Source organism: Echinops telfairi, unplaced genomic scaffold (assembly GCF_000313985.2).
Source record: "Echinops telfairi isolate 266 unplaced genomic scaffold, ASM31398v2 ScPeMD7_7469;HRSCAF=8507_1, whole genome shotgun sequence".
NCBI lineage: Eukaryota > Metazoa > Chordata > Mammalia > Afrosoricida > Tenrecidae > Echinops > Echinops telfairi.
This window is the reverse complement of record NW_022111373.1, coordinates 80,059,183-80,086,855: the sequence shown is the minus strand read 5'-3', so window position 1 is coordinate 80,086,855 and position 27,673 is coordinate 80,059,183. Positions and strand designations below refer to the sequence as shown.

General features: G+C 46.4%; 1 protein-coding gene across 1 annotated transcript in view; it reads right to left on the bottom strand.

Moving 5' to 3' along the window:
* Positions 1-6,469: 6,469 nt before the first annotated feature.
* The window catches only part of ZNF366 (zinc finger protein 366), an 83,386-nt gene continuing 62,182 nt past the window's right edge, over positions 6,470-27,673 (bottom strand). The window contains exons 4-5 of the mRNA XM_004703546.2: positions 15,365-15,539; positions 6,470-10,877 (exon numbers count right to left, since the gene is read on the bottom strand). Coding sequence (XP_004703603.1) covers positions 10,345-10,877; positions 15,365-15,539 — 708 coding nt within the window. The 3' untranslated portion in view covers positions 6,470-10,344. The remainder of the gene's footprint in view (positions 10,878-15,364; positions 15,540-27,673) is intronic.

Genomic DNA, 27,673 nt, shown 5'->3' with positions numbered 1-27,673 from the left:
AACATTGGATTCTTCAGGAAATTTGGAAGACAGGTACCTGGCCAACGAACTAGAAGAGATGCATATTTGTGACCATTCCAAAGAAAGGTAACCCAATAGAATGTGTGAATTATTGAACAACATTATCAATATTGCATACAAGTAAAATTTTACTGATCATAATTCAAAAATGGTTGAAACTGCATATCAATAGAGAACAGTCAGAAATTCAAGCCAGATTCAGCAGAGGACATGGACTGGAATACCAGAGAGGTGTTTACTTGTGTTTCCTTGACTATGCAAAGGCATTTGACTAAGAAGGTCATAACTAACCACGAGTACATTGCAAAGAGTGGGAATTCCAGAACACTCACACAGAGCTTGTACATGGACCAAGATGCAGCTGTTGAAGCAGAACAAGGGAATGCTGCATGTAGTTTACAATCAGGAAATGTGTGTGTGTCAGAGTTGTATCTTTTTACCATATTTATTCAGTCAGTATGCTGAAAAAATAATCTGAGAAACTGGACAATATGAAGCAGAACTATATAGCATCAGGAACAGAGGATTAACACCCTTTGATATGCAGACAACAGACACTTGCTTGTTGAAAAGGAGGAGGGCGGATGCACTTATTAGTGAAAATCAAAGTCTTCAGTTTTCAGTATGGACTGCAGCTCAATGTAAAAATTCATAATCCTCAGTCATGACAAGATGGAAGTTGTCAAGAGTTTATTCTACTTGGATCCGCATTCAATGCTTATGGAAGCAGCAGTCAAGAAATCAAATGACATATTCCCTTGGGCAAATCTAATGCACACATTCTCTTTAAAGTATGAAAGACCAACGATGTCACTGTGAAGACTCAGAGGAATCTAACCCAAGCCATGGTATTTTCAATTGCCTCGTGTCCATGCAGAAGTTGGACAATGAATAAGGAAAATCACAGAAGAACTGATACATTTGATTTATGGTGTTGGCAGAGAGTATTGACAGTAGTACCACGGACTACCAGAAGGACAAATCAATCTGTCTTTGAAGAAGTATAACCAGAATGCTCCTTAGAAATGTAGATGCCAAGACCTTGGATATGCTATCAGGAGAGACCAGTTCCTGAAAAAAAGGGGGGTGGGGTGGGGATAGCATGCATACTAGAGATTCAGTATTAAAAAAAAATAAAAATAACCCTTCAACACAGTGATTGCAATAGTGGACTGACACATTACAGCAATGTAAGCATTTCATCCAGTTGTTCGTAGGGTTCTTATAAGCCAGAACGAACTAGATGGCACCTTGAACAGCAACTTGAGTTAGAATGTCATCTATGTCCGGGGATGGTGGGTGGATCAATTTGTTGTAAATCCTGTGATCAACGTGTCTCCAGAAAGTTCAAATGGATGCCTTTGCTAATGTTTACCAGTCTAACAGATTTCTCTCTGGGAAGTTACTTCACCAGGATCCTCACACTACTGTTTTGGAAGTTCTTTCCTTCATAAACCAACCAAACTCACTGCCATCAAGTCAGTGCATATATTTGAATAATGGCAATTTGTCGTGGGTTCCTTGAAATCACTTTTTGCTAAGTTCATGCACTACTCTTACACATTTCTTTAAAAACTCCAAGGATGCTGCCTTGAGGACTAAGGTGCACCTGACCCAGGCCAGGTCATTTTCCATGGCCTCATATGCATGTGAAAGTTGGATACTGAGAACAATGCATTTGAACTGTGGTGTTGGGGAGGAATATTGAAGGAACCATGGACTGCCAAAAGGACAAATTGATCTGTTTTTGAAGAAGTACAGCCAGAATGCTTCTCAGAAGCAAGGATGGTGAGACTTTATCTTACATGCTTTGGACGTGTCATCAGGAGAGACCAGTCCTTGGAGAAGGACATCATGCTTGCTAAAGTGGAGGGGAAGAGACTAAGAAGAAGGCCATTGACAAAATGGATTTACAATAGCTGCAACAATCGGTTCCAACAGAACAATTGCGAGGCTAGTACAGGACTGGGCCGTGTTTCTTTCTGTGGCACATTGGGTTGCTCTGAGTTGGAACTGGCTCAATGGCATCTAACAAGAGCAACATAGTATCCCCAGTACATATAGTAGTTAAATCCAGTCTCAAATGTATCTACAATTTTGCAGGAGGTGGTATGGTAGTGGCCAAGCCCTTTGCTCAGAGAGCTAACTATCTGGTGAAGGCAAAAATATGATTAGATAAAATTAAATACAAAGTAAAGTGTCTTTGCAGGAGGGCAAATGGATTAACAGTGTGGAGACACACAGAGCTTTTGGAAATACACACCCTTGAAACCCACACAATACCTGTGTCCTCAGATAGGGATTCAGTGTGACTTTAAAGCAGAATAGAGCCTGTCCAAAGTGCTTGTGTCCCAGAGCTGCATGCTTATTCTCCTTTACACCCATCCTCACTTAGGGTTGGGTGCTAAAGACCAGGTCTCATGTGGAAATCAGCATGATGGGAAAATGACATACAATCTTAGCTATCACCGCAAGTACTATTCTTGCTTTATACCCTGACGTTCATTATTGCTTGATGCATGTTGTAAATGCACAGAAATCATTGGATAACAGATTTTTAAAAGTATTGCTGTAATAGAGAAAATGTCAGGGAATGAGACAGTTGATAAATGAAGAGTAGTTATAATGTTTACTGGATGTCCCCTAAGAGGTAGACATTCTAATGATCTGTTTCTAAGGCTCTGCCTAACTTTTCTTTTTGTTTTTTTCTTTCTATAAAGACTTTTCTATTGAGGCAACTTCATATTTCTCTTCTTTTCTATTGGTTTTTAGGAAGTGAGAGGAAGTAATGGACTCAAGTATGTATGTATGCAGTCTTGAAAAATCACAGCTGAGGATTTTAAATATTATTCTGACACGGAGAACCTGCCACTCTTCCATGAAGCCGTTTGCTTTGCCCGACTTGGTGCAGGCTGGAAAGGAAACTGTCCTTCAGCAGTGATAAATGACACAGCTATTGTCTCCAGGAGTTCAGAATGATTAATAGATTCTAGCCCAACCACCCCCTCATTTGACACAAGTTGAAAACGGATTCCATTATTGCTATTTTCTAGAAGAAGAAACAAAATTATTTGCCAGCAGGCTTAGAAAGGTGAACTGTGAAGCTGAGAAGTATCTTTATAATCCTTTTAAGATGCCTCTTAATTAACTATCCATTTTCCTTCCAAAGAACCAGTTGTTTGTTAAGATCCACCCATGAGAAGACTTGCGCTGCATATTGTAAATGTAAGTCAAAGATGATTCTTCAGGTTTGATGCCAGAAACGTTCATAGCTGCCAGCCCTTCACCTTGCCCATTGTGACCGAAGATTTGTTTTTCTGAGTGCCCTCACCCACTCACCCTCCCTGCCCAAGTGCATTCCGAGTAGCAAGGACGTCTGGCTGGGCTCATTGTGTCCAGTTCAGAGGGTGGACTTGCATGTCTTTCATCTTGGAATAAAGATGGGGTGGGGCTAGGGGAAGCAGGTCTTAAGAGATGAAGGGCAAATTGTGGTCTTTGATTCAAAGACTGTGGCTCGATCACTTTTTCTTACATAAAAATTGTATTCATCCCACATTTCCTACTGCAAATCACTCTGGCACAGCATAACAATACGGCAGATGCACAAGGACTTTTCCCACATTGCACTACAAACACAGCCACCCTCTCTGGGGAAGCAATGAGAAACTTTTTGGCATCCACTTCCTCTACATTTGTTTGAAGGATCAAGAGAACACAGTTCCATTTTCAACAAAAATTAAAAAGGAAAATCATGAAAAGAGCCAACCTTCTCTTTTCCCCCCGCCTCTTAATATATTGTTGCATCCAGAGAAGAGGAAACAGTGAGCGCCACTGATACTGGGCCCCCAGGGACCCCACAGGGTCACTCCCCAGCTATCAAATGGGCATGTCTTCCTTCACTTGCAGATGGGTTTGTAATGGGACTGGAAGTTACTCTTGGCTCAGCTCTGCTGAGCAAAAAAAAACGAAAAAGAAAAAGAAGAAAGAAGGAAAAATCACAGTGCCTCAGGGAACCAGGCTGTGCTCACACCTGGTCTTCCACAGGAACAGTTTTGAGCTTGAAGGCTTTAGAGACTTGGAGAAAGGAGATTTGAAAAATCATTAGCCATGTTCCTGACAGTATCTAAAAGCTGGCTGGGAACGCTGTGTTCCCATAGCACAGGCACACATTCCACACACATGTTTTTGTTGTTTCTTCTTAGGAGGCCGTGGGATAATTGACTTGGGGACTTACAATACGGCAACATCTCATTTATTCTGCATTGTGGCAATGTAGGTCTGCACTGGAAAATATTTTTTTATATAACAGAAAGGTTACTCTTTGAGAATTTAATGTTTCTAAATGAAAAGATATTCGCAGTGCATTTAGTTAACGAAAGATGACAATGCAAGTTCATTATCATGGACAAGTATTACTTTACTGGCTGGGCCAGAGATGTCCTCAGGGGCTGTGGAGATGGAACAGATACTTTGAAGCTTCGCTTATGGTCTTGGAGTTCCAGCCCCGTTCCTTGATTTTCTAACTCTGCAGACATTTGCTTCACTTCTGAAATTTCTTCCCAGGAGTTATGTCCAAGAATCTTTGCCTTCCTGGCCTTGCCTCTTTACACCTTCATCAGTTTCCAACCGAGAGCACAAGTGAAAAACCAGATGGAATTACTTCTATGTATCTCACGTTATAAATATGATCTTCTGCCAACTGAGTAAAGAACATGATTTTATGATAGCTATAAAAATCAAATTAATCCCTTCTGTCATTCAGTGGCTTGATGAAAGTTAATTTTATACCAAGTGGCATGTTTTCTTCTTTTGTAGTTAGGGAAAATATTATTAAAGCTTGCTTTGAGTAGAATGAGCTGACTGGACCACCAGAGCAGATTTTTAACTAGTCACATCTAACTAGTCACTACTACTAGTCACATCTAACTAGGCAATACTGCTTTCTCTACCCAAGCCAACCTTATCTAGCATGGACTCTTAGCAATCACCTTTTAATGATGTCTTGCCATCATCTTGGCTTCCTTCCAATTCATTCTCCACAACAGAACCATAATGGACAGTCAAAATGCAAATGTCATCCTATACCCTTTACCCTTTACTTTGCATGTCAGCCTCACCTTGTAATGCTTTCGCTCTCTGCTCACTGTTCTCTACCATAATACTCTTGTATTGGACATGATCTTCTATGACAGGACTTTTATACACACTATCTCCTCTTGTTTGTTCTATGATCTGGGTGGCTGTCTCCTTCTATCTTTCAGGTCTCACATTAATTTCACTTAATCCAAAGGCAATTCCTGAGCATTCTAGCTAAAACAGTCACTCTTTGCATGCACAAGTATAAAATCTTGATATCACATATGAATCCTCGTGGAATAGCATCCACTATGAAAGAGGCATTAGATAACAAGGCAGCCAAGTGACCTGGCCAGTTGATTTCATCAGACCTCTTTCAATAGCTGCCTATGTTGGAAAAATGAGAGCATATGAGCTAATTGGTGGCTGTAGCAGAGTATAGAGTATGCATGTGCTCACGAACAGACTGCATTTAGCAACCCTAATTTAGGTGCGGCCATGGCTGAATGTCCAACATGCCAGCAGCAACGACAAATGCTGAGTTTTCAATATGACATCCTCCTTCAAGGAGACCATGGGGATCTATGCATCTCCCTAAAATGTGTGTACTCTAAATGCTCGTGACTATAATCTCAATTGGGATGGGGTTTCCTTATTATGTTAATGAGTAATATTAGAATTGGATGTGTCAAGTTGATTTCTCTCGAAATGTAACAGCAGATGAGAAAAGCATAGAGGTGGAGATACATGTTGCATTCTCACCACGTGATCACTAAGGAGCCTAGATGTAGAAGCTGAACAGAGGCAAAGACCTTCCTCTAAAGTGGACACAGAGAAAGAGCCTTCACCTAGAGCTGGCATCCTGAATTCATACTTCTAGCCTCAAAAGATATGGGAAAATGAATTGCCATTTGTGAAAGTTACCCACTTGTGGCATTTCTATTCTGTAGTACACACACACACACACACACACACACACATATTGCCTATATTATATATGTGTATACATATATTAGATAACTAAAACGGAGACAAATCTATCACTTGGTAGGAAGTTGACTACATTGAGCCCCTTTCATGCTGGAAGGGGCAGAATTTTATTTGCCTGGGCATCGATATGTACGCTAGGTGTACATTTTCCATTCCAGATGGGTTGCAGGTCATTGCTTTTGTTTGAAGCCTTAAGAGGGAGACTACAGTGCTGGCGTTGTAGCCCCCACCAATGGTATCAGCCTGGCAGAGAGATCGAGGATGACAAGGGCTCTTACAAAATCTCAAGCATTTACAAATCATGAAGGCAGGTTGTTTGTTTTTAATATCTTTATTTGCTTAAATTAACAACACACAAACAAAAGTAGGCTACAAGCTACTGTCAGATAAACTGCTTTTATAGGGATGCAGAAAGCAATATTCACAAACTTGGGTTGATATACACTTGGAGTTTTAGTTTCTTAAATAGCAAGCCAGAATTTTGTACAAAATCAACAATTGGTGTAATATTGTCCAAATATGTGAAAGCTTTTCAATGTTAGCTCTGTTAAGTTTTGTTCCAATAAAGCAGAAAAAGATCATAATTCAAAACACGATGTCGATATTTTATTAAATGCCTTGAGGGCTTCATAAATGCAGTACACACATTGAATTTTCTCACACACCTACGCATACAAAGAAATACTAGTTACCCTTGAGGGTTAATGAAAGGTCAGCCTCAGTCTCATGGCCATGGGGAGTCAGACATTTTTTTTTTAAAAGAGAAAACGCAAGAGGAATTGAAAGTCAGCAAGAGGGGGGAAATCACGGGCCTGAATTTAAAATGATAAACAAAAAGGGTGCCACCTGGCTGGTCAGTGGGTTGGCTCCAAGTGAAAGTGGTCAAAATCCTGGGAAACATTTGGTTCTGACCTATTTTCAAAGGGTTACCATGTGCTGTATGCCACGCGGTCATGGCGCTGGCAGCATTGATAATCCTTGAAGGCTTCATCCCTTAATTCTCTGAGGCTGTCCTTGGAGGGTCCTCCTTCAAGTTTGTATGGGGCGATCAGCCCAGTAAGCAAGGGTAGCCAATTCATCCTGAGTGCTGCCTTCACGCATAGGACTCCCATTTAAATTGTCATCCAAACTGGGATCCTTTCGAGACTTAAGATGACACTCTTAGTGGCACTGTGTGGTAAGCATTGGATTGATAACTGCCAGGTCAGCAGGTCCAATACACCAGCTGCTGCGTGAGAGGAAGATGAGGCTGTTTGCTTCCATGAAGATGAACCACCTCGGAAACCTGATACGAGGTCATGATGCTTTGGAGTTGACTCAGTGACTGCGTTCATTGCTTTGTTAGAAATGATGTGCACAATAGGCATAAGCTAGGTTTGTCTCAGGAAAACCAGGACCCTGGTCACCCCAGACCAAGAATTGCATGAGGTCATAGAAATCCCAAACCATGGTTGTCGTCTTAGTTCTCAGCCGGTCAGCATAAAATCTAATTAAAACTCTCAGACTCGAAGCCAAGAACTGAAAACAGACCTTGGCGTGCAGTCTTGCACATAGCTTTATCCCTTTCCTTAGACACTTCCCCTCCCTCCAAATGAAATTGTACTCAACTGTACTTGGGGCTCTAACATAAAACAGATGAAATCCGAGCTGCTCTGAGTGGAGTAGGCATGGGGGCTAAGAGTGTCTTCTCCCCCAGCAGTTCTGGAGGGGCCCGACAGGGACCACGGCACCTTCCAACCCAGCTTGGAGACCATCATTCTAAACTCTACTCTCTCCGTCTCAACATTAACTGGTTCCTCCTATACTCCCCTTTGATTTCTCACATGACTTTTTTGGGTCAGAAAGCATGCAGGCGCACTACAGTTCCGAGGCTTACTGCAGTTAGGCACACCCGGAACAAACTGGCAGTCTGGAGCACGTGGTCAGGAAGGACACCCAGGAGGTCCTCAACCCCTTGGCTGCTGAATCGATGCCAGGACTCAGAAAGCTGACGGTCTGACAGACCATTCTGCCCGAGCCCTAGGAGCTTCAACACGGTTTAAGAGGACTTGGAACAGGTTCACAATCCAAAGCGGCACTCGTAACAGCAGAGACCCTCCTATTCTCTCTCCCCTGCCCCTCTCCATTGTGTGAACGCAGGCCGTGGTGCCAGCTGGAATCTCAGGCAGCTTTATTGCTGTGTGGGGTTGCTCACGGTGGTAGTGGGGTTTTAGGCAAGGGCAATGCATCATGGTGTGATGGAGCCCAGGGGTGGATGGTGAGGAAGAGAGGCTGGAGAAACCCCTGAGCCCACAGGAGAAAGTGGCACCCGTCTGTCAAAGATGGGCAGGTCTTCCGAAAGAACGTGCTAGGGACTCTGGAAGGAGAGGAGCAAACTCGCAAGCCGTCCCGAGCACGACAGGAAGCGCTGAACTACCAGCAGAGAGGCACTTCTGACCTACCCACAGAGAGCACCAGTAGGGTCACTGCCTATGCCGGGTCCTAGGTGAGCAGCATCCCGGGGGTCCATTCCTTTGTACTCAACACTCAGCAAGGCAGTTAGGTCCAACACACGATTGATATCATCATCACTCCTGGAATCATGGTTCAAATAAGTGGGCAGAAAGAGACACTGTAGTAGTTTACCTTGCATTGTCAAATCTATAAAATGACCATGACCATCACAGGCGTCATCTTCGATTGTGAAAAGTATACTTCTGTATAAAGTGTGTGTGTGTGTGTGTATGTGGAACCTTTCATAGAACAGGTAAGAAAACCGAGGCAGCAGTAAGATTATGAGGTGTCGTGTTCTTTGCCTTAATGCGCCAGAAGCCAGGAAGGGAAATATTTACAGAGCCCCTGGTAGAGGGTCCTGGAGTCCAGAGAAATGGGTGAGGAGTATTTTAGCTCAGTCGATCTTTCTCAACTCTGGGTCGCCCATACCAAACGGCTGGAGGAAGTTGGAAGATAGCAACGCTGGAGCCTCCATCGCAAAGGCATAGCATTGGAATCCCTGAGCATGAGCTTGGGCACTGGCGCCTTTACACAGTCTCCCTCCACAAAACAAAACAAAACCAAACCAGAAAAGCAACAACTTGTTTCAAGGAAACAAACGAAAACACAGCCTAAAATAACCGGTGCTATCAAGGCAACTCCGGCTTGTTGTGGTCCCGTGTGTTCGCGTGTCAGGCCAGAGCTGTGTCAGCAGGGTTTTCACTCGATGGCTCTTCAGAAGCGGATCCTCGGCCTTTTGTTCAGAAGCCTCCCCAGGTGGTTCTGCGGCACAACCTGGATTGAGAACCCAGCTCGCTGTCTCATTGATTAACGACAAACTGATCATGATTCTAAAACTTATTCCAAATAAGCTGGGGTTTGGGTTTCAGGGAGAACTTCCCTCCTCGGTCTAGCACCGGGAAGAAATCTATTCCCATGAAGACCCTCTTCCTAAAGCGACTTTGAGGGATATGAGACGCCCACGCCAGGCAGCAATGGTCTCCAGGAGGGGGCTCCGCCAGGACTGCCTGCAGTCAGAAGAGTGGGAACCCCTGGGCACCTCTGAGACAGCTGAAAGCGTATCTCTACCGTCTGATGAAGGTAGAGAAGAGAACGAGACGGACGCCGGCTGTAATCGGAGGATTGCTGGTGCTTCCTTAGTCCAAAGGATGCCTGTTCTCCTGAAATGTTCTTTCTACAACCACCAGTCCATGCCAGCCTCTGGTCATACTTGAGACGCACCCTCCTCTGTCATTTTTAATTTATTTTTAATACAGATTATTTTTTATGTATACTAAAAAAGTAGTTTTAAATGAAACCTACCACGGTTTCCATTTTTCTGAAAAAACTATGATCGCTCTCATGAATTCAACAACTAAGGGTCCCTACAGTTATTAATAAGGTAACAGGTGAAGCACCATATTTTGCAGCTACCAAGAAATCTGTCATGTATTGCATATTAGTCAAAGGAAAAGAGAATTTCTAAAAGCACCTCAGAGTCAGCTTCAACCAGATACCCAGATGAATATGCACAGTTTTTTATACTGAGCTGACAACAAAACCACACCTGAGAAGTCCCTGCTCGTGTGTTCCCAGTGCTGAGGAGAGCCCAGCAAACGTCCTGAGAGGCACCGGCATGACCTTGGCCTGTCCCTGTTCATTGGGTCTGAGCCGTTTGTCAAGATTTGCAACACCGGCCAGTCCCCAGCAAATTACAATTCATGCAGAAAGCTATATTTGAAACTCTTCATTCTCATTTCCAGACGCGATGTTAAAACGGTCCACTTAGATACCTAAAAGCACAGCTTGTTTTTCCATTTTCCTCTCCAGTAATTCTTTTAGGCTCTCATCCCTGTGCTTAAAGTATAAGTAATCAGAGAAAGAGGGGCCCCGCCGGGCGCTCTGCAGAGCCCTGCGGCTCAGCCGCTCCTCTCGGTGGGCAAACACTCGCTCCTGACCGCCCTCCGCATCAGGAGTGTCTCCGCGCCTCTCCTCCAGCGCTTCTTTCTGCACGGCCTCTTCCTCCTCACTGGGCTCTCCAAGAGACCTTGAGGCCTGCTTGGGCTTTCTGGATAGATCCTGGGGTGAGCAGTGCTGCTTGCTCTGGGGAGCAAGGCCAGGGCTGGAGGGTTCAACCTCATAGCAGTTCTCCTCCTCTTCCTCCTCATGGCAGGAGCTCCCCCGGGCACTCTCCCCATCAGAGTGGAAGGCTGGCCTCTTCACCCGGGGCTTCTGGGAAAGGTCAAAGGGCTCCTCCTGTTCCAGACTCCTCAGGACACCTGCCGTCTGAGCCAGGGCAAGCCTTCCCCTTCCAAAGCCTGCAAGAGCAAAGGAGAGCGAACGATGACAGGGGGTCACTTTAAAACGAGATACTCCACAGGCAGGATGTGGAGCTATGGGCATTGTCTGAGCTGGTGTCTAAATCGGCACAGCCCCTCAAGGAGAATTTGAATTTGGCACCAAAAGTTGAGGGTTTTTGCTTGTTTGTTTGAAGGCAGGCATTATCCTTGGCAATTATCCTTTTTGAGAAATGACACAATGAAAGGTATCAGGCAGGTGCAGAAAACCAAGCATGTGTAAGGCTGTTCATCTTCACAGTGCTTAGTATTGTGAAACTATACTAAAGAAATCAATCTACGCATTTCAAAATAGAGGTTGGCTTAAATACATTACAGTAGAGCCATACTATAAACTACTTAGTAATGATCATAAAAGACACTCTCTTAAGTAAAAACACCCAAACATGTATTTTTAATGAAGACCCAACTTTATCTCTCACCTACCTACCTTAGGAAAACAAAACAAAAAAGCAGAGAACTGGAAGAGTAGATGCAAAATATCACAATGATTCTGAGGTGACTGTTAGATTTTAATTTTTTCTTCTAACAGGTTTATTGTACTTTCGACTGCAGACTATTATTTCATTGTAAGAAAAAATAAAGGAATGGTAGATTCTAAATATTGAAAACAAGAGCCTAAACTTGGGGTTCTGGAAGTCACCCTCTGTGCACGGCCCTCTATGGCAGACACAGTCCACAGAAGATAAAAGAACAGAATACAAAGGCCCTGATGAACCGCAACCATCTTTGGTGCCACACAGGGTGGGTCCTGAGGGTCTCACTCTTCGTCTCAGCTGGAAGGCCCCGTGTTGTGGGTGTTCACTCAGGGCTACGCCATGTGACAGAGTCGCACTGCTCCATAGGGTTTTCTAGACTGTATCTTTACAAATGGACAGATCTTTCCCTCATGGAAGGAGCCCTGGTGCCATAGTGGGGTAGGCACTGGGCTGCAAACCACAAGGTCGGCAGTTTGAAACCATCAGACGCTCTGTGGGAGAAAGATGAGGCTCTCGATTCCAGTGGAGATTTACAGTCTCAGAAACTCAAAGGGGGTGTTCTTTTTGTCTTTAAAAAAGTTATTATTAATTGGGATTTAATACATATATCATTCCACAGGTCAATCACGTCATAGATTTGTACAATTGCTACCACAATCAATTTCCAGACATTCTTTTTCTACATGGACTCCTTGACATCGCTTCCCTTTTACCCCACCCCTACCACCACTATACTCTCCTCCCCCTTGAGCCCCTTATTCTACTTGCTATCACTGTAGGTTCATCCATCCTGGGGTTCATACACAGAAAAACACAAAGGCATATGCGCAGCTTCAAGAGGGTGACCTCCATTGACATAACACCTCTGAGAGACACTCTACTATGAATGAACAAAGGCCAAATGAAACAATACAAACCAAAAATACAGAAAACTTTGGAAACCAGATCAGGTCCAGCCTGCATCACAGGGGGATCTACTGATAGACGGTCAACTGTTCAAGTCAGATTTACGCCTTTGGTCTTCTGTACTCCTCTTTCCCAAGCACGCTGTGCAGTGAACACTTTCCTCCCGTCCCTCAGTTTTAGACAGGGGGAGTTCTCCGGAGGCTTATTTCCCAGGTAGTTCCACAAATGGATCTTGGGCGCCCGTTGTCATCCATCGCCTTCTGCAACATTAGATTCTCACACTGGAGGTCCTGATACTCACCCTCCTTTGACTTCGGATTATATAGATTCCCGTCCTTCAATGACTGATGACAGTGTGCTTCCTCCACGTGGACTTAGTTGAACTCTCACTCAGATGGCTGCTTGTTTGGAGATAAGCCAAGGGGCTGTTCCACTCCATCTTATAGGGCCACTCTAAGTCAACATTGTCTCAATGGCAGTGAATTTGGTTTTTCAGTTCTCTCATGGAGAGAACCACCCTGTGGGTGGGTTCAAACCACCAACCTCTTGGTTGGTAGCTGAGCCCTTCCCCACAGTGCTACCAGGACTCCTTGAAGGGTTTATAAAGGGGTGGACTTCTTAGTGCCAACAGATATGTAGTAGCATGTCATCTGAGTTGATCATTCATTACGACCAACTATGAGCCAGTCGTCAGACTCTGAAGGTCCATCCCTGAAACAGGAGTACTGAAAAGAAATGGAAAGGACAGCATCCAGGAGATCCAGTAGATCCTGCTGTACCACAGGAGAACCCGGCTTCTGGGCTGGGGTCCCATCTGATGTCCATCTTTGCTTCCTGTATGATACTGCCAGGTAACAAAGCTGTCTGTCCTTTTAATCTTGTTAGAGACACCGGAGCAGTCTTTTAAATCTAGGTCATGAAGGTTGCGACGCTTCAAAAACTTGACTGTGAGAATATGAATACCCTTTGTAGGCGAAGGCGTGATGATGCAAGCCTGTCAAAGTTCCCCCCACAGCATCTCACGGATACATAGCAATGCTCTTCATTTGCTCCAGAAGAATGACGCTGCGGCTAGGGGCCTTGTGAGGACTGAGCATTGGCGTAAGCCAGGGTGACAAGTTACGGTTTTTGATGGGCGGTGCAGGGGGTGGGTGACACACTCTGTCCTTACTGAGTGTTTCTTGTTCTGGCAATTGAGCAAACTTGTCCTCTCCTGGAAAAATCCAGGCTTAGCTTGGGAAGTGATTCAGGCAACTAGAGATGCAACAAATGATTCCGGTGAAAAATGTTCTCAGGAAAAACAAACCAAAAAAAACCAACCAAAAAAACTGCTTTTGTTTTTAGACCAGAATTTTTCCAGGGCTTTGGCCTAAACTCCAGGCCGTGTCTTGCGACTGCAAGATCAGCAATTTGAAACTACCAGTAGCGCCGTGGGAGAAAGAGATGAGGCTTTCTACTCCCACAAAGACTTGCAGTCTCAGAAACCCACAGGGGCAGTTGTACCCTGTCCAATAGGGTTGCCATGAGTCAGAACAGACTCGATGGCAGGGTGTTTTTGAGGTTCCCTGTCATCCAGGGGTCACCATAAATTCAGTGAGTTTCAGAATCTCATCGGGAATACTCTGAAAGCCACAATTGTTTTGTTTCATGCTTGCGTGCATGTGTCTTTTTGTTTGTTTTTTAATGACTAGGCATCTCAATTTCACCTCTTCTTTTGCAAGGGAAGTAGAAGCAGCAGAATCCAAGACAAATCCCCCCAGGTCTCAAAATCCACGACCTCGATTTCCTAGCTCAATTTCAGACATGCTCGAGTTGGAATAAGAGTTGGGACTCCAGACTTGCTTCTGACCTTGAGCACTGTAGACAACACCCCTGGCCTTGGTCTCCCCCTGCATCAAATGGGAATGAACATCGACTCTCCCAGAGAATTGAGCAATAATGTCTCTGAAGTGCTTTTGCCTGTGCTTGGCAATAGTGATCAATAAGCAGTAGCCAGTTAATATTACTTTGTAACCTATACATAGAACTATCTTCTGTCCACCTGCATAGAGTCCTCCCGGATGACAAAGATGGCCTCCATCCCCATCGAGCTCACTGCCTTTGGCAGAGGTGCAGAGGTTTATTAAAAGGGCTTGCTGTATAGATGACTAAGAAAGAGCCCTGTGAATTCAGACCATAGACTTTTCCCTGCTATGGGCTCTGAGGCTGAGGAGCTAAAGGAACGAAGAACTTCTCATGAGTTCCGATAGGACTCTGAGAGGGGCACACAGTCCCTGCCTTACAAAGACCTCGTCAGCCGAATGGAGCAGGAAGGCTTGTTCTTGGGTACATCTAGTATGGACAGGCAAAGGAGACCTGGCCAGCTATCAACCCACCACTGCTTACTGCAGAGGCGAAGGCCTGCTTTTCAGAAAGGAAGAGGTCAAGTCCTGTTCCCTCTGTCAACAGGCCACAAATGGAATAGAGTGGAGGCGTTGGCGTCAGAAAGCTCTGGCTTCCAATTCTGCCACTGCAATTTTTCACTTGAGCACACTGTTGGCCAACTTCATCTCGTGAAGTCTCGGTCGTCTCATCCGTAACACTGGGATAATAGAAGTTCCTCCAGCCCAGGAGTAATTCTACTGTGCTCTACAGGGCAGCCATGAGTCAAAAGTGACTCGCTGGCAGTTGGACAGCCGAAAGGTGTGACTATTGAAAGCCACAGTGTACCACATACAAGGTCTAGGACAAAGGAAGCACAGATGATGTGGACTGTCATTCCTATGATCTTCCACTTACTGTCTACATTTCACTTTTACTTATTATCTTCAGATATTGGCTTAAATTTATATATATATATATATATATACACATACATATATATAAACATGGTAAGCCTGCTCTTGCTCCTTGGCTGTGCTTTTAACATCTAGGCTCCTTTTTGAAAGAAAGGGATCCCTCCAAAGCAATGCACCCCCACCCCAAAAAAAAAAAACCCAAGCCAAAAAATTCCTCCATCCCTATCTGTTTTGGGGAGGCCCCCTCCCCACCCATCGACCTGGCAGCTCCCAGAGGAGCACTGACCTTGCGAGTGAAGGCCGCGTTCCATGACCCCGTGCTTGACTTTCATGTGGCGAGTCAGGTTTCCCTTCAGGGTGAACTTGCTCGGGCAGTAGAGGCACTTGAAGGGCTTGCTGTCCGAGTGCAGGTGCATGTGGCCCATCAGGTTGTGCATCCGGTTGAATTCCTTCCCACACAGCTGACCGAGACAGTGAGGAGGAGGCTGGTTATTCATGTGTGCGGACCCTCCCAAGAGGAACCCATGCCCGGGGCCCCTGAGAGGATGGATGAGCCACTTTCTTGTGGCTCTCGGTGTTTGGTATATGATGGAATTGTGTCTCCCAAAAAGAGAGGTGGTAATTCTAATCTTTGGTAATCTGGGAATGAGACCCAGTTTGGAAACAGGACTGTTCCTTGACGATGTTAATAGATTAGATAACAAGGTCATGCCCATGTTTAGTATGCCCTAGCTCCTTCTGGGTGATGCCTTTTCAAAGAGGAGAACAGAAATGGAGATGGGGTCACACAGGGGAGGGAGACATGCCTTATAAAGATGCATCTAAAGGCCAAGCAATGCCGAAAACCACCCGGGGCTCCCACAAGACAGAAAAGACCAGGAAGGACCTTCCTCAAAACCAGTGGTTCTCAACCTTCCTAATGCCGGGACCCTTCATACAGTTCCTCATGTTGAGGTGACCCTCAACCAAAACATTATTTTTGTTGCTACTTCATCACTGTAATCTTGCTAATGTTATTAATCTGGTGACCCTGTGAAAGGGCTGTTAGATTCCCAAAGGGGTCGTGTCCCACAGGTTGAGAACCGCTGCTCTAGACTCTAGAGCATGGGACCCCCAATGTATTGGGCCTGTGGCCCCGTTTAAAAAAAAAAAGAAGGCTCAGCGTGCTGTTGGCGATGAAAAACATTTGCCCTGCAGCTCATAATGCAGGATAAAGTGCAGGTCTCTGTTTCTGCAGCCTCCCACCACTACTTTGGAAACACTGCCCTAGAGGAACAAGGAGAGAATGGCCCCGGGATGCCTTGACCCCCAGAATGGCACAAGACAATACACTTCTGCTGTTTAAGGCCAGTCACTTGGTGGTATTTTGCTCCAGCAATCTCTGACACTGGTCTAAACCGCTCCAAGGAAAGAGTCCCCATGGAAGTCAGACAGAAGCTGGATTCGGTGCAGGCTCACAGGTGGAGCCTGTGTGAGGAGGACTGAGTGAGTCATGCTCCTGAGAATGTTTTTTTTTGTTTGTTTGCTTTAGTTGAAGATAAAAATCTTAAAGCCTTCAAAGGGCCTGCTGAATGCTACTTTTGGAAGAGAAAAGAAAAAAAAATGCTGATCTGAAAAAGCAATTGCTCAAAGTGAGGTTCATTTAAATAAGGCTATGGCTATTTAATATTCACGGAGCATTTACAATATGGAAAACACCATACCAAACCTGTCTTGAAATGTCTCATGATTATAGGTTAGGCAGTTGAAACCACCAGCTGTTCCGTGGAAGAAAGATGAAGCTTTCTACGCCCATTTACAGTCCAGAAACCCACAGAGGCAGTTCGACCCTGTCCGACAGGGTTGCGATGAGTCAGCATTGACTGGTGGCAGTGAGTGTGGGCTCTGCTGGGATAGAGGTCTATACATTGGGCTGCTAACCGCAGGGCAGTCATTTGAAAACAGCCCCGTGGAAGAAAGAGGATACTTTCTATTCCCATAAAGATTTACAGTCTCAGAAACCCACAGGGGCAGTCCGGTTCTGTCCCAGGAGCCCTAGTGGTGTAGTGGGCTATGCTACAAACCACAATATCTGTGGTTCAATTCTACCAGCCGCTCCCTCAGGAGAAGATGAGGCTTTCTGCTCCCAGAAAGATTTAAAGTCTTGGAATCCCAAAGGGGCATCTCTACCCTCTCCTATAGGGTCATGATGAGTCCAAATCAACTCGCTGGCAGTGAGTTTTTGTCATCATTATGAGATGGATGCTATTAGCACTCCTATTTTACAGAAGGGCAAACAGGACTTGAGTCGCTAGCTGGGATGATAAACTCAGCCTATGGGCCATCAGAGGATATTGTGTGTATACATACCTTGTCCCTCTTCTGTGAGGCAATTTATGCAGATGTTGAACGTTTAAAACAGAAACAACTGCCCTGAAGATTTTTTTCATGTTTGTTGTCTCCAAGTGCACTGGTGATGCAGTGGTTATGCACTGGGATGCTAATTGCAAAGTCAGCCATGGGAACCACGAACTACCCCAAGGGAGAAAGACAGGGTGCTTCCTACTCTTGTAAAGAGATATAGGATCAGAAACTCAAAGGGGGCAGTTCTACCCTGTCCTGTAGCAACGCTCTGAGTCAGCACTGACTCAATGGCAGTGGGTTTTGTTTTTCGCTTTTGTCTCCAAGCCTCCAAGGACAGCAGGGTTTGGAAATTCTAGCCCCTCCTTGGTTGGCTGTGAGGAAGCTGAGGAAGGACTTGGATGTGTTCGGGACCTGAATGTTCAAGGGGCATGTACAGCCTCATCCTCTTCCCTCCCTTCCCTCAAAGGCTATTGCAGAGGAACAGCCCCATAGAGAAGCCAGGAAAGGAGAACTCAGGGTGTGCTGAACCCCGAGACTCTCACTGGTTTTCCTTTTCCACTGAGCTATACTTTTAAGGCCGATGATGGAGATTCTGGATTGAATTTTTATTAGTGAAAGCTGCATTTCCTTCAGGTGGCTGTGGAGATGAGATTTGAGCTGACCATCAAAGATGAGCAGATGTAACAAGTGGAAACCTTAGCTGTGAACTTCAAAGAATCCCGGGTGTTAACAGGATGCCAGTCTGGCAATACAAATTGTCACAGATAATCCACGTATATTTAATGAATAGTTAGTTCTGTATTTTTTTGATGATTCATGTTTGGAAATTTTAAGAACTTCTTGCTTCCTTACTAGCAAGAATCACTTTTGAATACAGAAACAGGGTTCTATAGTTCCAAGCTTGCTATTCAGACTATGTGAAGTGGTTTCATTCATTTGAAAATGATGATCCAAGAACAAGAAATGGTGACAGAGTCGGTCTGCTAGCCACAGGCTCAGGAGAAGTCCTATACAAGGATAGTTTCTCTCTTTTATTCTCAATAGAGATGGTTATTAAGGTACATCTGCCTGTGTTCAGTCTTGCATATGTGTGAATGATCTAGCAGAGGTATATTTATTAGCAAGTTTTTATCCAGTTCTTCATAAGAGCTAAGGCAAAAAGCTGGGAACTTAGGGATTCTACACGAGCATTTCCAGTGATAGATTATTCTAGAAAACCAACAGCCTCTACCTTTGTTGATGATTTGGAGTTATCTTGCTGTCCGAATGTCTGAGTCTGACCTGCATTCAGCACTTGTCTTAGTCATGCGCACTCAATGGAATGTAACAACAAGGAAGGCTGTGCCTGCCTTTTCAAATGTTTATTATGGTGAGATATATGTGACAAAACAGTCACCATTCGTCCCAGTACCATTCAGTAAGATTAATAACAGGCACCATGCTGTGACCCATCACCACGATCCTTTTCCAATGTTTCCATCACTCTGGACAGAAATGCGACATCCTACAAGCAATGCCCACATCGTGCCCATTCCGCTTGTCCCTGGAAACTACTAATGAACAGTGATCTCTAGGCCTGTGTTGCATCGAGCTAGCTCATATAAATGGCAGCATATACTATTTGCCCTTCCGGCTCTGACTCATTTCACGCCACTTAATGTCTCCAAAGGAACCCTGGTGGGGTGCTGGGTCACTCATTGTGCTGCTCACCAAAAGGTCGGCAGTTTGAAACTAACAGCCACTCTTTGGGCGAAAGATGAGTCCTTCTACTTCCGTGAAGCGTTAAACTCTTGGAAACCTGCAGGGTAATTCGACTCTGTCCTACAGGGGTGCCACAAGTCAGAATTGATTGGAAGGTGGTGAGTGTTTTGTTTTGCTTTTAAGTTTTCAAGACTCAGCCATGTCATAGCATGTACTGCCACTTCACTTCTCTTTATTTTGCTGGTCTTTGATTGTCTCCTCTGCCCAGCTGCACGAGAAAACAAAACAAAACAATCCAAACTCACTCCCGTGGAGATGACTCGACTCACAGTGACCCTACAGGGCAGAGTCGAACTGCCTCTGTAAGGTTCTAAGACCTGACAATTTTCAGGGGCAGAAAGCCTCATCTTTCCGCTGCTCAATAGCTGTGTGACCCAGAGAAAAAGGGTGGGACACATTCCAGCAGAAGGCCTGACAAGCTTAAGCCACAGATGATTACGCCCAATGCATGAAGGGGGAGAGGAGCTAGACACAGAGGGTCAACCACGCTATTACCCTAGTCCAGGCATGGCCGCGGCTCAGAGTCCTGTGGACCACAGAGCGAATTGAAAAGAGGGATAGGTGTCCTCTGTACTAGGCTCCCATGAGTGGAATGGGAATCGCTCATGGGGCTATGGGTTAAGTGAACTGAAAGGTTCATGGTTCGAACCCTTCGAGTGAAACATGAAGCTGTGTACTTCCGCAAATACTTACAGCCTCCAAAACCCCATGGAGCAGATGTTCTTTGTCCCGTAGAGTTACTTACGACGAGTCAGACTAGACCCAGCAGTGGGTTTGGCCCATGAATGGGGAGGCTCTTCTTTTGGTTATTATCTGTGGCTACAGGCACTAGACCTTTCCTCATGCTGCGACCCTTTAATGCAGTTCCTCATGTTTTGGTGACACCCCCCCCCGCAACCATAAAATGATTTTCTTTGCTACTTCATCACTGTCCTTTTGCTACTGTCATGAATCGTCATGTAAATATCTGATATGCAGGAGATATTTTCATGGTTACAAATTGAACATAATTAAAGCATAGTGATTAATCACAAAACAATATGTAATGATATACTGTGAAATGCTTTGTGTTTTCCGATGGTCTTAGGCAACCCCTGTGAAAGAGTCGTTCAACCTCCAAAGGGGTCAAGACCCACAGGTTGAGAACCGCTGCTCTAGAAGCTGGACTGATTCAGAGGGATGCAAAATTGAATTCCTTCACTTTATTCTGGGTTGTAGGCTATGGTTCCATATTTTTAATTGCTGGAGGGCACTGAGTAGTCTTTAAAATAAGGGAGGAGGGAGAGTGCAGGTAAATACTTTAGTCCTGAGGACTCTGATTTCAGCTCCGCCCCCTCGCTTGAGCCCTCAGCTGTTCTAATGAGGAACACTAGTCTGCCTCTGATATTAAATCTCAGTTCTTCCACATTTTAAAAGGGAAGTAAATATCAACATGTAATATAAATTTGCAACAAACAGTTTGAACTACTCTTAAAAAGTGAGCTGGAAAAAATATGAATTGCATGCAAAATGTGGTGAAGAAACCAGATGGTGCCTAGCTATCACAAAGAATAGTCTTGGGGGTCTTAGGGGCTTGTCATTAAGCAAGCAGCCAATTTACTGAAGTGTCAGCTAAGTCCCACAGAAATTGCACGTCAGCCTGTGTGATCCAATGATTGTAAATAATAAAATCCAAGATCAGAGGAAGGAATTGTATCACAGTTTAAATTCTGAGTACCCAGTTTGCAGAAGGCTGTGGGTGACAGTGAAAGCTCAACATCCACGTGCAGAGTCTCCATGGGTATTAAGTCTCCATTGAGTTCCCTGGGACCATTGACTGGGGTTGTGAACCATCTTGCCCTCAGGCAGTGTGCATTGGAAAGTGGGTTACTGCAGATACAGTTAGATTAATATTTAACATATTATTTGTTTTCCCTTTGACACATTTTAATTTGTTCTGCTTTCTATTATCTTCTGCTCTCTTTCAGACTGAGGTTTTTCTGTGTTTTATTTTGTTGCTGTTGTTGGTTTTTTTGCGTGTGATTTTCTTCATATCAAATCCAGGGCAGGTAAATCTATAGAGACTTCCATAGCGTTATGGCAGGGAATCTTAATTCACTGCCGTTGAATTGATGCCCACTCATAGCAACCCTATAGGCCAGGGTAGAACCGCCCCTGTGAGTTTTTGAGTTAAAACTCCCATCTTTCTCCTGAGGAGCGGCTGGTGGTTTCAAACTGCTGACCTTGCAGTTAACAGCCAATGCACAACCACTACGAAATGAGGCTCTAAAATTAATGGGTATAAGAATGAAGAAAATGTTCTTAAATCGATTATGATGATAATCACAAAACTCCTTTTAATATTTTTAAATGATTTAACCATATGGTATGTGAATTATATGCCAATCAAGCTGTCTAGAAAATGGTTGCATGGAGCGCTGGGCTTTAAGTGACAGAGTTGAGAGGTGAAGGTGAGAATCCAGAGTGCGGCGGAGCTTCCATTTTCTATAAAATGTCAATAATCATCCTCGTTCCTATGAAGGCCATGGTGAGGATCAAATGAAATGATTCGTGTCAGGGGCTTGGCCAATAGTAAGAGTTCAATATTAGCTCTACGCCTGTCGTTGTCACCGAGCTCGTCGAATCTTTTATCTGCCAGAAAGAGAAAGATCTCTGAAGACGACGGTGCTATCTTTTTAAGCCAAAGTATGTGGAGGTAATGGACAAGGAAAGCCCAAAGTGACAAATCCTCGCAATGAGGACCTCCCAGGGACTTTGTGACATAGCAGAAACGGAAGCAATCGTGCTGAGCCCAGCTCTGGGAAATGTTCCTGGGTACAGGAAAGTCACTCAGATGGAGGGCCTTGGGGGGGCCCAAGCCCCGCTCTCCCCACCAAACAGCTGCTTGATGCCCTGGCTTCCCAGTTCCTTCATCTCCAGAGGAACTCCAAATTCTCCTTTCCCTAGGTCCTCTCCCAAGGAGCCCTGCTCACTGCAGGTGAGCAGCAAGGGGAGGCTTTCTGCTCCGGGAGAGATGGACAGCCTGGGAAACGCACAGGGGCAGTTCCACTCTGTCCCAGAGGCCGCTGGGCAGCAGAATGGACTCGAGGGCAGTGAGTTGGGTTAGGGTTTCTGGATGTCCTTTCCCTCCCCAGTCCATGGCCAGGAGTCACCCTCAGGCAATTTCCCATGAGTCCTAGTGCCCGCATCTGCTCTGTGCAGACAGGGGTAATGGCCAGCAGGCCACCTCTTGGCTGGGGTCAAAGGACAACTGTGCCAACAAGAGGCACACCACCTCACTTGAGCAGCCTGCTCTGTGCTCCGGGGCAGAGATGCACCAGGAAGCCTGTGTTTTCCGATTCTCAGAGGAAAGGTCAAAGAGCAGCAGCCTGCAGCCCAGCAGAATGGGCCTCTTCGAAAAGGCCCTTCCCTTCCATTCTTCTCTCTCTCTCTTTTAATAAGAAGGGTGTTCCTTTCCTCAAAGGGAGAGAGAGGGAGGGAGGGAGAGAGAGACCGTAAACTTTCCAGGACCGTGAGAAAACAGGAAGCTTTGAAAAGTACAAGAGAAAGCAAGATGAAATCTATTTGCAGGCAGGCCCCAGGGGACATGTGAGGCATTGTTTAACGGGCCACTCATACAGCTATATCCTTCCTTCTGCCGAGGAGGGCTTTGCTGCCAAAACCCTTCTATCTGGTCACTGCCTTAACTCCCTCCATGCCAGCCTGAGAGCCCTGACCCCTAGCACCGGACCTCAAAACTTCCCCCCACCCACCTACTTTCTCCCCTCGTGGAGCATCGAAGAGACAGGGGAGAAGTAGAGCCAGGCTGGGAGAGGCCAAGCGGGGACCTCGTTCAGGGAGATCCTTCTAACACTAACAGCTGGGCCCCGGGACCTTCAGGCCTCGGTGTCCGTCTCGCACAAGGCTGCAGATGACCCGGTGATTCATCGCATAGGCAGGTCCGGGCTTCACCCATCTCAAAGGAGAATTTGTCCCGGAAATTCTGGATGGCTGCGTTTCCTGGACAGGTTTCCCAAAGACGGCAGCTGGTTCTTAGCTATGCTAGAGGGCGGCTGCTACCAGGATAGTATCCCAATCAGCCCCTGCGTGCTTACGCCGAATCTGGGAAGCCTATTTCTGAAATGCGACTTAAGTTGACAGGCACCCAGCCTCTGGGCAGCTTCCAGCTGGCTCCAGCACAGGGAGTGCAGATATGGAGCCAATAGCAAAAGAGCCCAGAGGGGCAGCCATGGGTTTTTTTTTAACGTTAGTTAAAAAAGAAACACAGAATCGAAACCTTTCCTCTCCTCTAATTTTCCATCTTATTGTTAATGCCTAATCCCACAGTGAGTGAACTTTTTCTGCTTGCTCTGGGAAGCTGTTTCCAAGATGGCAGCAGCAGGAGGGGTGTTTGTTCAAAAGAATTGGGGTCTCTCTCTGGAAGAACTGAAGAGTTATAACTCTGGGTGTGGCTTTGAACAAGGCCTAGCTCTTTCATTGTAGCCCTGTCTGCCATCTCCAGTGCAGATGGCTGCCCTGTGAGCACAGTCAAACTGGGGATCGTAGTCTGGGCTTGGCTTCACCATCTCCGTACAGCCAGGCAGCCAGCCATTTGTCCCCGTGGCTATGAATTACATAATCAAAATGGAATGGTGTGCCTCTAGGTGGGCTGGATGCTCCATCCTTTGGGTTTGGGGCAGATTGTGTCAGTGATTCAAACCACCCAGGGACTCTATGAATCCCATACCAATAAGCAAACAGTTCTCCCTCCCTCTCTTTATTCTCCGACTCCCCACAGTCTCTACCCAAGGATCCAGCCCAGTACGGACGGGCTGCAACATCCACAGGACTGTCTCTAGGCGGCCCACCCAGCGGGATCTGGAGCTCCCTGTGAACATGAAGAACTCCATGACTTAAGTTCTAGACCCAGACATACTTGAGAGTCTATGGACCCCAAGCAGGTGACACTCTGGAGGGATATGGTAGGCTTTGGATCAAGGTGATTGACATCAGTCCTGGTTTCAGATATGTGTCAGAATGGAGCAGTGTCTTAGAGTGACAAAAATCTCCTTAGATCCAGCTATCTTTGCTCTCACAATAGATAATCCTCTCCAGGCAGCTCCTGGCCTTCAGTCTCCTGAGAGGCCCTACCTGCCATGAGGACGTAACTCATGCAGATGACTCGCACAATCCCAGGGCCAGACCCAGACCCCATTCTCAAGTGGAAAGTGTGCATTGTTTCAAAGCTAGCCTGCCAGGGTCCAGCCTACGCCTGTACAGGATCTGGTGCCATGGATTCAAACGGCCAGGGCCTAATCAGTCTTCAACAAAACGAAAGCAGATTAAAGCTGAGCTTCTGAACTACAAGCAGACACTCATGGATCCGTCATTGGGGTGGAGGAGCCGCTTTAATAAGGGCGACCTGAAACATGAAGCCAGAGTGCTCACTGCATCGCTCTGTCTGGATTGCATTGCATGGTGTGCAGTTTTCCATTCACTGTTGGGTCTTGGCTCTGCCCAATGTATCCCTGCATTTCAGGGACGCTTTCTGCCTGGTTCTACCACTACCGTTGACCCCGAATGGGTAAGGTGAAGGTGGAAGAGGATTGGATTGGCCCACTAAGGGTTTTGTTGTTGTTAGGTGTCTCTGAGTCGGTTTGGACTCCGAGAGACCCTCTGTACAACAGAACGACATACCACCCGGTCCTGTGCCATCCTGACAGCCCTTGTTCCAGTCGCGCCCATTGCTGCAACCACTGTGCCGATCCCTCTTGTCAAAGGTCTTCGACTGTTTTGCAGCCCCTCAACATTTCTGACACTCTCTCTGCCCGTGCCCTGCTGCTGCTCATGAGGTCTTCAGTATCTGACAATGTTTCCATGCTGTCGCTGATGGTGTCCCTGGCAATTCCCCTGACGTGCTGGAGGGGACCGCCTCTTCGTCCCCACCCTCTGCTGAAACGGAAAGCTGTTCACTGTGGGTACCCCTGCTGGTGTTTGAAATGCCAGTGACCTGCCACAGCCAAGCCCCCACATGGCCCCACACTGACAGACAGTGATGGAGGGGGCGGGGCTGGAAACTGTGCCGAGGAGCCCTGTTGGCATAGTGATTACATGTTGGGCTGTTACTTACAAGGTCAGCAGTTCAAAACCACTAGGAAAAAGATAAGGCTTCCTATGCCCATAAAAAACTAAAGTCTCAGAAACCCACAGAGCCAGTTCTACCCTGTCCTGTAGGGCCTCTTTGAGCTGGGACAGACAAGATGACAGTGCGCTGGGTTTGAGTTTGGTGGTATAACCCGTGCCCTGTTTGACAAACCACAGGGTTCGTGAAAGCAAAGGAACTGTCAGTGAGATAAACAGACACAGCCGCCGCCATGGCAACGGACTCCCACAGACTGATGTTCCTGGAGAGGGTCTCCGACGGGACCCCTTCCCTTGTGTTACACGTGAAGTCACTGTGAGCCAGAGAGGAGGCGATGGCCACGGCCACCAAACTGTGCCAAGCGCTCCCCCATATTTTGGCGACCTCATCTACTCGACCGCCGGTTGATAAGATAACAACAACACAGTTCCACAGTTCGATGCTCGAAGCTCAAGAGCAAGCTCAAGTCCAGAAGTGAAGAGAGGCAAAGAGAGCCTGTTTGCAACCCCACTGGGGGAGGCAGGGAACCCCTGACAGGATAGAGGCTCTGCTAAAGGCCAGGGCCCCAGGGGCACTATGGAGCCAGTCAGAAGCAGAGCAAAGAAATGCCAAGAGGGAGAGGGAAGAGGCAGTCTGAGGAGTTCTCTGGCTCAGGCACCCAGGCTTCCTGGGAGCGTGGCCTATGCCGTCACCCAGAGACCCACTCTCAGAAGGCTCTGTGCTTGGCTTCACGGTCCCCTGTTGCCCTCTTGAAGTGCTTAACAAGGTTTGGGCCCAGCGCCTCGCGTTTTCATTCTGTATTGTTGCCAGGTGCCATCCACTCGGTTCCAACTCACGGCGGCGACCCTGTGAGCAAAACGCCGCCGGTCCTGGGCCATCCACACAGTGGTTGAGCAAGAGGCCCTGAAAAGCGTGCAGGCGATCCTGCCTGCAGTTTCCTCTCCGCCCACCCCCTTCCCCCGGCCCCTCGCCCTGGCTGACTCCAGGTGGACATAAATTTGACTTTCAGACTAGTGGGAACTTGAAGGAAAGGAGGGGAAACACAAGGGGGAGGCAGGAAAAGGGCTGGAGAGAGAAACCTCCCTCCCCTATCTCCGGAGAAAGCCCACACGGGTCCAGGGAAGCTCTGGTTCCTGACCCCTCTCACCCCATACCAGCAGTGGCCAGCACAGGACAAAGGCGGCTTCCTAGGGGGTTCCTTTAAGTGAGGGGGGCAAGCTGCAGAGGGATTAAAGGAGGAACAGCCCTCCAAAACCAGTGAACCCCACTCTGGAACTAGGGATCCACAGAGAAACATCACCTGGACCCCATCAGACAGAGTCACAAAAAAAAGAAAAACTTCCTTTTCGAGCAGAAGGTTCAAATCCTGGCTGAATCGGATCCTTCCCCTCTTCTTTCCCTTCAGCCCTCTCGTGGTGGCCAGCGCACACGTTGTCTGTACATTGCTTGAATTAAACCGGCCCATCCTGAACGGGATTCGCTCTAAATTTAGAAGTGGAAAAGGGACAGGGGAGCAGGGAGCCACAGGCTTGGGAAACGTGACGTTTCTGAGAAACACATCAGTCAGTGCAAAGGGCCCTAGAGACCTCCAGCTCCTACATCACTTCGGGTGATGCAATAAGAACTCCATGCCACTTAATCTAACGCAATATGTTCACGAAGAAGCTCAATCTCTGTGGTGTGATGGGTCACTTTTAGATGGCCCCTATTGCCTGGCATTTGTAATCCTCCACCTCCCGTGTGTGCCTCCCCTCCCCCAATGATTAGATGGGATGATGCGAATAAGATGCTTATGGCCCAACAAGGTGATTAGACAGAGTGCTAATGATACAAATAAGATACACAGAACCCTTGTGAGGGTGGGACCATGCAAATAAGATGCGTGGAACCTTAGCAAGGGTCAGTTTTGCCATCTCCTTCAGCTTAAGATGAGCCACCTGAGGGGTGGAAAGTGGAGACTTCACTACCACCAAAAGAAGCGCTCCGAATGGTCTGCTCCTCTGGACCCAGGGTCCCAGTGCTGAGAACCTCTTAGACTCAAAGAAAGAGAGAGTTAGTTATAACACCAGAGATGGTGAGAGATGGCAAAGGCAGAGGCAGCAGAACCAAGAAACTGACACAAGAAGGAAGGGAACTGGAGCCCAAGGGGCAAGGTGGCTACAGCGGGTGTGCTGACCCATGGAGAAAGAGAGCTGACTACATTTGGGCCAAGATGTATTGACAGAAGTGGTACCTCTGAGCACTTATCATCAGAAATAAGGATGAAGTCACTCTTGCTTGAACAGGGAAGAGCCCAAATTATGGAGTCAAAGGATCAAGTTGCTCGAGGGCAAGGAGAGAGAGAAGCCTGTCGGGAGACACGGCTCTGAG